Below are 12,182 nucleotides of genomic sequence, written 5' to 3'. Positions count from 1 at the left end.
CTCCCCTGTGCTGGCTTGTCTGCTGTGCTGCCACCGCATGCTCCTGCCTGGCATTCCCGTGCCCAGCAGCCCGGTGAGGGGGCTTTGCACACCCAGGATGCCCCTACTTACCCTGGCCCACAGTACCCACATGGCTGGTCCCACACTGACGGGGTCCCTTGCTGAGGAAGCTCATGAGATGCTGTCAGAAGGGAAGGAGTTAACACCCACATTTGCACTTCAGCCCTAGGGTGATGAGACAAGATTGTGGAGCAGGCTGCTGGCAGCACCTGCATTTGCCCTGATTATCAAGCTCTTGGAAATATGACTTCTGCTCTTCCTGTCCCCTCCTGCTTTACATAAGCACCAGGTTTGTCGCAGTCCAGCAGCCCAGGTCCCCCAGTCAACCTGGGACAGCCCTTTTGGGCAGTCACAGCCCACCTTGCTTGACCACTGTTGCTGAGGCAGTGGTCTGCCTCCATTTCACAGCCCTGCAGCCACCACCAATGTGCACAGCCAGCATCTTCACTTGCTTCCCACCCCCACAAACAAACCTGTGCCTGGCTTGCCGGGGTGCAGCTCAGAGCGGGTAAGGAGAAGCAAGGGCTCCCGCAAAGACTGATGTGACCAAAGCCACCCCAATGTCAGGCAGGGTGTTATATCCCAGGTATTTGCAAGGCAGCCCACAAGTCTGTGGTTTGGACACAAAGTAGTCGTGCTCGCTCTGAGTACCATTTAGGATCAGCCTCCAGGAGAGGTATCACAGGACAGCGAAAATGAGCTGAAGAGCCCCACAAAGCCTCAGTCAAGTAAATGGGACTCTGCCTGCATGGAAGGGGCCATGACTTTTGAGTCTTTTCACATGCTTCTAATTTTGGATGCTACCAACAAGAAAAAATAAATCCCCAAATAGCAACAGATTTTAAGCTTTAGTATGTAACAGGTTTTGAGTTTGACAGATTTGATTGTACAAATTAGGAAAGAAATGAAAATACACATAAGAGGCTTGAATAAATGTTTTTTCTAGGCTCACTTCAATGGGGGGAAAAAAGTGTCATGCAAAACACTACATATTTATACCAAAAGCAGGCCACAATGCCCTTCATTGTATACAACAACTCCCACAGAAATTGGTTTTTTCATAATATTCTATGTGTTTGGCTAACTGACTCAATACACAAAGTGTTATATCACAAACAAAGGCTGGTTTTTGCAATGGCAAGCCTACGAAAAGACCCTAGACTTGTCTACACTGGCCCAGCCTAATGATAAAGTATCCCTATTTGACTTCAACAAAGAAGCCAAATCTCTGTAAACAAGTGGATGATTTTGTTCATAACTGTATGCTGAATTTAAATTAAGATCTACTAGGCATATGTTCTTTAGGGTGGATAGTTGCATTAGAGAAGCTATTAGATTTTTAAAATTCTTCTGCAAAATTACCCACTCATGGAGTAGGTAGTACAGTTCTCACAAAGAGTATTGTGTGTTGCAGTCTCAAAAAACATTCATTTACTACTTCAGCTATCTGAACTTTTTCTTCTGGAAAGGGCAGTGCTCACTTGGTCTTCACAGCAGTTACAAAGACCAGCCACAGTCTGGTGAAGGCAAGGACTTGCACTAACACTGCAGGACACCAGAGGGTAGAAAGTGACATCCTTTGTCACTGTCTGGAGTGGATTAATTTAATCAATCAGAACAGATCAAGGGGATAATTCCATCCAATCCACAGACACTTCTGCCATGGTCTTTGAACATAAGGGATAAATTTTAAAACCTCATATGTGTCCAGACAGCTGAACACCTTCTCTGGCGCCTGTACAAAAGCCAGTGCTTAGACGCAGGAACCTCTGGCATTGACACATCTACAAAGGTCATCAATTTGGCACTGCTCCCTGACATTAGAAAGTTGGAGCAAAATTATTTTTGTAGAAATTGTTTAAAAGACTATCCTAGCTATGGTTAAACAACTACAAACCCTGAATTCAGTAATGAAAGGAATTTCTTCCAGGATTAGGGCTGGAGATTTTAGTAATTTTCCAAAAGAAAAGTGGATTCTCAGCGGCTGGTATAATCTCAGGTTTTGCATGGCAACCAAACAAATCTGTATTTGTTTATTTAAGATACAATGTGGCTCAACATATGCCTACTCAGTGTTTTTTACATTTGTTACATCAGATACTGAAGAATGAGGAATTTCTTTTATATTGGATAATTTTTACTTATTACCTAGGTGAAGCTGCTCTAGGAATATATTTCAATATAATTTTAAAAATCATTACTGATACTTCTGTGTATGATACTGGACAAACTCAGTGTAACAAACGGTAAGAGACTTCAAGCTTCTAAATTGACTATGGATATGCCTACTACAGCATTTTAGTTTGTAACAACAGGGCATTGTCAAGGCAAGTACCTTATCACCCCCACTTACCATGCTTTGATTCTCTTCATGATGCAATCTTGATGCATGCAAACTTCACATTCCTTTTCAAGACACCTTTCCAATGCAACCAAACTGGAAGATGTATTCCACAAGTGCATATAATATGTTTCAGTTGCTAATGTGGATGCAAGACCATCAACTCAGTGAGTGGGATGCACCCCCTTCAGTTCCCTAGTGTATAGCAAGCACAGAGGTAGCAGCATGTACAGCTTATGCCACATCCTGGAGTGCTTTAGATGCACATAAAATGCCAGGTGTCACCGGTTTTACTTTTCCTCTTTATGGTCAGCCTTTATGGTCAGTTCTTGCCATCTTGTTCCTTCCTCATCCCTGCAAATGATGGTACTGCCCATGTCTTCTGTTTTGGAATTGTCAACAGGGTGCAACGTGGGAAACAACAGGTAAACAAGGAAAGTGCACTTCTTGTAAAACTGTGTGGACAGAGAGCTCGTAGCCCTGCCAATGATTGCCTCCTCAACCACTGATGAGAGGACCAGCAGCTAGGGTAAAATGTAATTTAAGGAGATGAAGTAATTTCTATGTGGAAAAGATATAAACTTACCTTGATGAGAACCAAGGACTTCCAGAGCAGCACGTCAACACTGTCCACATGACAGAGGGCCCAGGCAACCATGAGATGGGCGCACTACTGAGCCTCTTGCCCAGCAAAGCAGTGTGGCCATCTGTTCCCACCCCCAAGGTCAAACATGCAGGCTGCACTGGTAGCTGAGTCAGTAGAGAAAAAGGAGTCTCAGTTCCTCAACTACCTGGTACAGACTGATAGAGGAATCCTGGTGTTCCTGAATGAACAGCAAGGACATATGGCCAGCAGGTCAAGGGAGGTGATTCTGCCCCTCTACTTCGCTCTAGTGAGATCCCATCTGGAGTACTGAATCCAGCTCTGGAGCCCTCAACAGAGGAAAGACATGGACCTGTTGGAGTGGATCCAGAGGAGGGCCACAAAAACAATCAGAGCGCTGGAGCACCTCTCCTATGAGGAAAGGCTGAGAGAGTTGGGGTTGTTCAGCCTGGGCAAGAGGAGGTTCTGGGAAGACCTTATTATGACCTTCCAATATTCAAAGGGGACTTATAGAAAAGTCAAGGACAGACTTTTTAGTAGGGCCTGTTGTGATAGGACAAGGTGTAACGGTTTTAAACTAAAGGAGGGGAGATTCAAACTAGATATAAGCAAGAAATTTTTATGATGAGGGTGGTGAAACATTGGAACAGGTTGCCCAGAGGTCAGGTTGAATGGGGCTCCGAGCAACCTGATCTTGTTGAAGATGTCCCTGCTCATTGCAGGGGAGGTTGGACTAGATGACCTTTAAAGGTCCCTTCCAACCTAAACTATTCTATGATTCCATGATTCTATGACACTCCAGGATGCTAAATGAAGCAGAAAAGCCAGTATAAAAAAGCACATACTGCTCATGCAAACAGCAAGGGACGGGCTTCATGGTCCAAGTCAGCTTCACCTAACCCTATTAAAAACCAACACCTTAGTAGGCATTTGGGGAATGTGTATCACACATAGCTGGACTACAGGTATGCAGATCACCAAGCAAGAGGGGACATCCACATCATGACAGAGATAGGTAGAAAATACTCAATGGATCAGTGAATGACTTGTTATGGCATTAAGATAGCATAAAGCAAGTGTAAGATTCTTATGTGCACTAGTACTTACCAATTAGGTAAGTAATAAATAACTAATTTACTTAAGCAGAATTGTGTGGTTGTCTCTGTATTTACTACAGTATCCAAAAGAACCATGACAAGCAACCAGACAGTGTAGCCTGCAGATTTGCGCTAAGTTGCCTATCTCTTAACATCAATATGTATACATATCTTTGCTTTCTCCCCCTCATCATGAGCACTCACGAGAATAGAAAAGACAGAAACCAGTGGGACTAGGCTTCAGAGAAAGCAAAAGGGCTTTTTTGTTCATGTAACAGTTGCCAGACAGTTGGGTCTTCTTGACAAAAGACATTGCGAATGCAAAGACATTGCGAATGCAAAGTTTATACATGAGTTTAAGGGAAGACGGGACATATTCTTGGAAAAAGATTCTCTGAAGTTATATGCTGAAAATGGTCACAGGTTGGCCAAGTTAACAAGTGAAATGCACAGATATGCTTGTTCTTGCAGTTCTCTAGGCATTGACTTATAGTAACCAGGCCAGTAAGAATACTGGATTAGATGTACCCATGGCCTGAATCAGTTTGATTGCTCTTACACACTTTACTTTAGTATTTTATATTGTATTTATACTGTTTCATAAGATACATAGATATTGTGTTCTGCACAACATGGCTGATAGGAATGCCTTATGGTATTTTTCAGATATGCTACAAATGACAGACTGTATCTGAAAACCATTTGGAAATGCAAATAACCTATGAAGCAGACTTAACAAAAAATGGGCTATGTTGTATGAGATTACTAGACAGGCTAATTATGACCTTCTAAGAAAGACGGAAACTCTATAAGATTCTGTATTTTGGAAAAGTCCTGGGGATGGCAGCATAATTCTGTTGAAGATCAAAACCTGAAAATGTTACAAATCTAGTATCAGAAAAACAAGCAGTTCATAGGAATAGCCTTTCCTACATTATCATTCTCAACATAAGAAACTGCAGTATAAATTCCTGCATATGAAACCAATTCTTTTTCAGAGGTGTTAAAGTTTTGATTCTGACAACAAAAAGTGATACGTTTCAAAGTACATGAGCAACTTAGTTTAAACACTGTTTAAGTTCACTGGTGAAAAACTTGATTATATTCTGCTTATTCCTTATCCATATTAAGAAGGCATACGATTATTTTGAGATATACGGTATGTTCTGCATCTAAATATAAAATACAAGTCTTGCAATTATCTTGCAATGAGTAACTGCGAAGTTAAAAAAAAAGAGATCATCTCTTCAGAAATCAAGATGAGATGTTCTTTGATAAATTGATAAAATTCTGCGATAAAAATTTGTAGAAATGTATTTGGAACTATTTAAAACAGAACTTCAGTTTCCATTAAGCCCTGACTGATCTAAGTCGGTACCTCTGCAAATTAATTTCATAGATGGAAGCATCAAAACATTGAAGTAATTAAATAATCTCCCTGTAACAAAAGTAGCTACTACCCTTTCTGACACAGCAAGTGATCATGTATTTATAGACTGAAATGCTGGCATACACGAAAATATTCTGGAAATACACTGGCTCAAGGAAAGACGTACAGTGCTACATATATGTATATATTTTCAATTTCTGCCAAGGCCTGAATAAGGTTTGATTTGTTCTTTCCACACAGACAGACACACAAAGTTCCGTGATTTGAGAATGCAAATCGACAGCCCAGTGGTTTTATCCTTCAACTTTATGACATTTACCACAGCTCACCCTGTTCATCTTGCAAAGCAAATATGCATGCAAGTGCCAATTGACACCACAGAAAACACAGTACAGTTATCAAGTAAAAAAAACTTAAGACCAACACTTCCTTTAGCAACAGGGATGAGATGAATATTGCTAAAGCTTTCCCATGGAATTGAGTCACATTGCTTCGGCAATAATTTTCTGGTAAAACTACTTCAACCACCCTTTTTGTCCCTTACATTGTTCACATGAAATTTAAAATTCAATGAAAACACAAATCCTCAAACTTTTCAATGTATTACTCGCTAAATAAAACTACATGAATTTGCTGGATAGATAGAATGAAAGATGCTTATAAAACTATCTTTTACCTTCAAATGAATTGAATGCTTAAATGCATTGCGATCTATTGTTATTAAATTAGATTACTTATGGTTCTGTCTCATCCTAGTGCTCCTGATTGACAAGGCTACTCAAAAGTGAGTGACAGTGAGCTCTTAAAACACCCTTATATGCACTGAGGTTGAAAATCCCAGCAGAGTAGTTACTAGTTTTCCATGTCAGGGAGATTAGGTTCCACAGTGGGAAGTAGTAAGACATATCTCCAGCTATAGAAATGCAGTTTTATTAATTCAAGATTGTTCTGTTATAGACTTAAAACTCCATCAGCTATGGACTTATTTTTTATATACTTACAGATTTTTCAGGGTTTTTTTGTAAGTAGTTGTTACAATTAGGATGGTTACATGGGGCCCTAAGAATCACAGTAAATCTATTCACGTTTTGAAAATGCTTCTGTGCTATGTAGGAGTCATTTCAACCTGTTCATGTAGCGACAGCTGCAGTGGAGTGGTTGTAGGGTATGTGAGGCAAATGTCAGGTGCTTACAGCGACAGGTACGAGAAAGACGTTGAGATTGTTAAACCATGTGTTAGTAACAGAATATTTCAGGATACAGACCAGTACACAGAACAGTCACGAAGGAATTCTGTAGTGTATATAGATTAAAGACAAGCATTACTGGCTACGCAGTCAGCAGCAGCTGTGTACGGACCTGTAGAGATCTTTGCAGGTTAGCGAGGAGCTGCAGATGGGGATGCCCTGGGACTACAGACTGTAGTAGCTACTAGACATGTGGGCATTATATGCAGCTGGAACACCACCTCCACATCACCTGTACCCCAAGTACACCCCTAGCACGAACAGAGACACAGACCGGCAGAACAGCCGGTTTTCACACCCGCCTGTCACCACCGCACCCGCGGCCTCCACGGCCCCACCGCCTGCATAGGGGCCGAGGCCCGTTGGCGCGTCCAGTCCAAGTGGACCCAGGGCGGCCACCGGACACCCCAAGACTTTGACTCGGCCACAGCGAGGCCTTGCACCTCCCCACAGGTGCAGCCCAAGGCGGGCAGCTCCACCGCGGACCCACAGTATTGCGGGCCCGGCCGCCGCCGTCCCTCCCGCCTTAAAATGGCGGCAGCCGGGCAGCTCCCCCACCGCCACTGGCTCCCCGCTGCCATTTTCCGAAGGAAGGAGACGTGGGGGCGGCGGCGGGAGGGGGACACCGCCACCGCCGGGCCTAACTTCCTGCCCGTCCCGGCCGGCGGTGGCTCCCCCCTCCCGCTGCTGGGCGATGCGCGACCCCCGCGGCGGCCAGATTTCTTCCCCCCCCCCCCGCCCCCGGCAACTAACCCTCCTCCCCGCCCGCCGGAAGTGGCGTCAGGCGGCGGCAAGCCCGGCCCAGGCAGCACGGGCGCGGCCACGCCCCTCGCCGCGGGCCCCGCCGCCGCTGTCCGCCGCCACCGCCTCCCGCCGCTCCCGCCTGCGCCCGCCGCCCCGGCGCGGGAGAGGAGTCGGGGCGGTGCCCGGTGTGGCCGAGGGGGCTGTGTCCGCCCCCCTCCTCTCCGCCCCGGCGCCGTCCGTTAGGGCAGGCCCCGCCTCTTCCGGGCCTCTCTGGCTGGGCCGCCGCCTCCTCCTCCCTCGCTCGCTCTCCCTTTTGTGAGTTATAGCAACCGTTGCCTTGTGAATCAAGCGCCATAGTCACCGTAGTCCTGGCGACTGTTACCCATCAACAACAACCGCTCCGCTCCTGCTCCTCCTCCTCCTCCTCCTGCTGCTGCTCCTCACCCCCTTCCTCATCGTCACCCACAACAACAACAACAACAACAACAACCGCCACCTCCAGCAGCAACGACAGCGGGAACGCCACCACAGCCCGCCTCAGCCCAGGTGAATACGCTTGCCGGGCGCACGCCGGCCCTCCCTCCGCTCTCCCTCCCGTAGCCGCTGCCTTCCCCCCCCCCCCTCCCTCCTCCTCCCCCCCCTCCTCCTCCTTCTCCTCCTCTTCTTCCTCGCAGCATCCGGGCCGGGGCTGCTCCCTTGGGCTGCGCGCTGGGTCGCCCTGCTGCCTCCCCCGCTCCGTTCATCTCCACCGTCCTTCCATCTCCCCCCCGCCCCCCCCCGGCCCCGCAGCCCCCGGGCGCACTTCGCGGTTGGGTGGGGAGCGTGTTGCGTAGGGGGGCGGTTGGGATGGGGGTGTCTGTTGGGCGGGGAGGGGGGCCGGCGGCGGAGCGAGGTGCGGAGGGAGAGAGAGACTCGGCGATGGTGGGGACGGCGGCAGGCGTCTGGGACCTCCAGGACAATCGCCTGGGTGCGGTGGGTACGCAGCTTACTCCGTCTCTCCTTTGCACGGGCGGGGGGGGCTCGAGAAATCGGGGAACGAGGCACCGGCCGCGGTCTAAGGTTACTTACTTTAAACCCGAAAAAAATCCCTAGGGGTGGGAGGAAGCATGCAGCCGGAGACGGATCCTGTAGCACACCGAGAGCAGGGGGTGTTTTTACCCTTTCACTTAGAGCGGCCTTGTTCTGATTTGATGCGACGGCTAAATGTTGCACGTTTTTGTGAACTTGCTGTATCTTTTAATGATACTCTCTTGCTGTCGATCATGTCAGTCACTTTTCTGTGCTTTGTGTAGCCATCTATTTTTTTTCTTTTATTCGTAGTTAGTGTTGCTGCATATTTTCGTGCAAGCTGTATTTTCTTTGTATTGTGTTTTTTTGTTTATTCAATACCCCCACCTATTCACAGACTATCAGGTTTTGGGTTTTTTTGTTTGTTTTTTTCTTGTATTCCTTCTGCAGGGGATTATTTTTTAAATTATGCTTTCATACTGCCAGTGTAGTGTGGAACAGTGCATGTGTAGATCTAGTTTATGCACAGTGAGTTATGTTCATGTGGAGAGAATCCATCTCAGTTCCCTTAAACTCTCCATGGTGAAGGAAATTCAAGAAACTGAGTGCAAGTTTGTGTGCTGAGCAGCAAAGAAAGGAGAAAACACGAAGTAGTATTAAAAAAAAAGTCTTTGTCATTTTACTACTGCTGTATTTCAAGAGTATGTTTGGGAAAGAGGGAAGAAGCAGCTTTTTACCTCTCAAGGAGCTGTAGTAGAAATTGTGTTATTAATGAGGATGCCTTGTATTTTTTTTCAATGCAAAATACTTGTTTTCTTCATCCTTTTTGTGATTGATTATGAAGATCTAAAGATTTGTGTTGACAGTGGCATCAAATCATGCTCTACATGCTTTTAAAATTCTTTCGGTTAAAGTGAATTTTTGGCATCTATTATGGCAATGAAATTATCTTTTAACACCTCCATATCCAGTTGCACTCTCCTCTTTGACTTGTCAAATCATGTGTCGTTGTGGCAAGCTTTTTTCTTTTTGAAGCAATGACTTAATAATTTCCTTATTGCTGTATTTAGTAAAATAGTTAGGAAAATATGTGTTCTTGATTTTATTCTAAAACCTGTATTTTAATTGTTTATCCACTCTTTCTGTTTTTATATCTGTAGAACCCCGTGTAAAATGCAGGGTTTCTCATTAAAATTTCAGCAACAATATATTTGTTTGTCTGACATTGAAACTACCAATGAATGTGACGGGCAATTTTTCCAAGCGGCTATCAACTACAAAACGTGCTAAGTGGTTAGTGCATTGTTGATATTAATATTTCTTGAGCTAAGGTGTAGTGGATCTTTTTTTTTTTTAATGTCTATTTCATGGGACAACATGAACCTAGAAAATACATTATTTTGAATAATGACCAAAGGTTGCTATGTTGTCATCTTTTTATGATTTTACTCAATATGAAACCACTGAGTGCTAATTTTCTAGGTCCTGCTATCAAGTAAGTTCTAAAGACATTAAGAATTTTCAGTATGAGTTACCGTACTGTATCAGTTATATGGCACATTTAAATCTTAATGTATTGTTTATTAGTTTTATTGGGGAGTTTATGTAATTCATTGGTTATGAAATCATTCCTGGCATCTACTGTTGCTGAAAAGAGGATATGTCAGTTCTGCACCATGCTGGTTTTGAGTAGCTTTCTTAGAGCCGGACAGAGTACTATGTGGGATGGAGTCCTTCCTGGGCATTGAAATCACTCTGCAGAACACGTATTCGGATCCCTGGTAGCAAAGGAAGGTGCGTGCATCGGCTGTGAAACAAACTTTCTGTTTTAACTCTGTGAGGAGATGTACAGATGTTTCTTAAAAATCAGATTAAAAGTACATATTTTTTTCTAAAAACAAAGACCTTTTTAGTACTATTAGCCACATTTTCTTTAGGCAATGACTGCAATTTGGAAAATAATAGTGCAGCTGCGGTGACCTCTTTTAATATTGTGGACTTCATTGAGAAAAGTATTGACTCCTTATTCTCGCTGAAATACTGTAATGATCACAGATGAGATCTGTATTATGTATTCTGATTCTCTAATGCCTGCAGCTGTCAAAATAGTTGCTGTTTGTGGTGCTAACCAGTGTTTGAAAATGAGGTGGCGTGTGATTTTTATTTTTTTTTTTTTATTCATTGGTTTTCAGGACTTAGAGTGTGTAACTATCTAATTGTGTTTCAGCATATCCTAATGAGCCTATCTGGATCATATGCTCTGTTGTGTTGTTAGTGAGTTAACCTACATTATGCTAGCCTTTCAGTAATGTAGCTTAGGTAAATGAAATGGGAATCAAAGGTACAATGCTGTTAAAGAGTTTAAAGTCAGGGTGCTTTATTTGATAATTAGGTTTGGCTTTGTTAGTGCTATCCCATTTCTTGTTCCTGCCTGATACAGTGGTTTGTTAATCATGAAACTGTCTACAGAAATGAATGTTGCTGTTTCTTTTCATTTACTAAACTTTAAATTGAGAGGGAATGCTGTTACTGTTTTCCTCTCTTCTTATCTTGAAACGTAAGCAAGTGTCCAAAAGGCAATAGTCTTTTATCACTGTGGTTCCTTTTGGTGTTCTAGCTGGTGTTTCTGGCTTTCATGCATTACTATGTCCTCTTATGAAAGGCTTCCTTCCCTCTTAAAATATTCCATATTAGTTGAATTTTTACCTGCAGTCTCCAAAAGCTTACCAGCTGCAGGCATCGTCATGGGGGATACTTAAATAATGAATAGGCTTCTAAAAATATAAGATGTATGACTCTTAAAGTCCTTTTAAAAAATTATTTTCAGTTGAAACGATGTGTTGTGAATGCATCGCAAATACAGACCGAATGAAAAATAAACTTTCAATGGTGCTGTAGCGTCCTTGTATGGAATTCCGTTACAAAATCAAACTCTTTGTCAAATGAGTGTATGAGAATACCAAAAGCGGTACGTTTTAAAATTATGAATGAATCTACTTATTTTTTTACTAAGAAGGAGGGCTGAAAAATTAATGAGGCTTTTAAAATGAATACGCTAATGTTAAAGATTATGTTTTTCTGTTAGCCACAACTTTATTATTTACGTATTTCTAGTAAAGTTGGTTGTCAATCGTAACAACACTTCTCTTTTCTCACACATGCTACGTATACCTGTATTTTGGAAATTTAAAGAGCAGTACATGTACTGATTTGTCCAAATCTAGTTTGTTAAGGACAGATGGCTGATTTAAACAGGTGTCACTTTCATTTCTTGTGCATTGTGTTGAGACTTCCAGAGGTTTACAAAAGCTGACTGAAGCAGGTGGTGATCTGTCCTTTTGTGATTAGCAAAATGTACTTTTGTAAGAAATTATTTTCCCAGTGACTAGGTGGTTTTTAATAATTAACATGTCATATCAGAGTTTGAAGTGTTCCATATAGTACAATCATGTTATTATTTAATTCTTTTCTCGTTGGACTTTAAAAGGAGGTGTGAAATTTATCAGTTTATGACTGTGTGGATAGCTGTAGCCCTACTCATTTTCATTCTTGCAAGACCAAGAGCAGATATATTGCTTCACGTAACATTTTGTTTCACTGAATTACTTTACTTTTTTTTCTTAAAGGATATTTCACTTAAGAATATTTTTTTTAATAAAAATGACCTATCATTAAGAAAACAGTGTTATTT

General features: G+C 43.1%; 1 protein-coding gene across 6 annotated transcripts in view; it reads left to right on the top strand.

Annotated features, from left to right (window-relative positions):
* The first annotated feature begins 7,601 nt into the window (after positions 1-7,601).
* The window catches only part of RFX3 (regulatory factor X3), a 141,133-nt gene continuing 136,552 nt past the window's right edge, over positions 7,602-12,182 (top strand). For 3 of the 6 annotated variants that reach the window (XM_074569763.1, XM_074569762.1, XM_074569759.1), the window contains exon 1: positions 7,602-8,029. Coding sequence is in view for 2 of the 6 variants with exons in the window: in XM_074569761.1 (XP_074425862.1) it covers positions 8,402-8,459 (58 nt within the window). In the remaining 4 variants the exon portion in view is untranslated. Of the gene's footprint in view, positions 8,030-8,162; positions 8,460-12,182 lie in introns of those variants that run through there. The other 3 variants (XM_074569761.1, XM_074569758.1, XM_074569760.1) reach the window with 2 other exon arrangements.

Source organism: Larus michahellis, chromosome Z, assembly GCF_964199755.1.
Source record: "Larus michahellis chromosome Z, bLarMic1.1, whole genome shotgun sequence".
NCBI lineage: Eukaryota > Metazoa > Chordata > Aves > Charadriiformes > Laridae > Larus > Larus michahellis.
The sequence above is the reverse complement of the archived record's forward strand: the minus strand, read 5'-3'. Positions and strand labels throughout refer to the sequence as shown.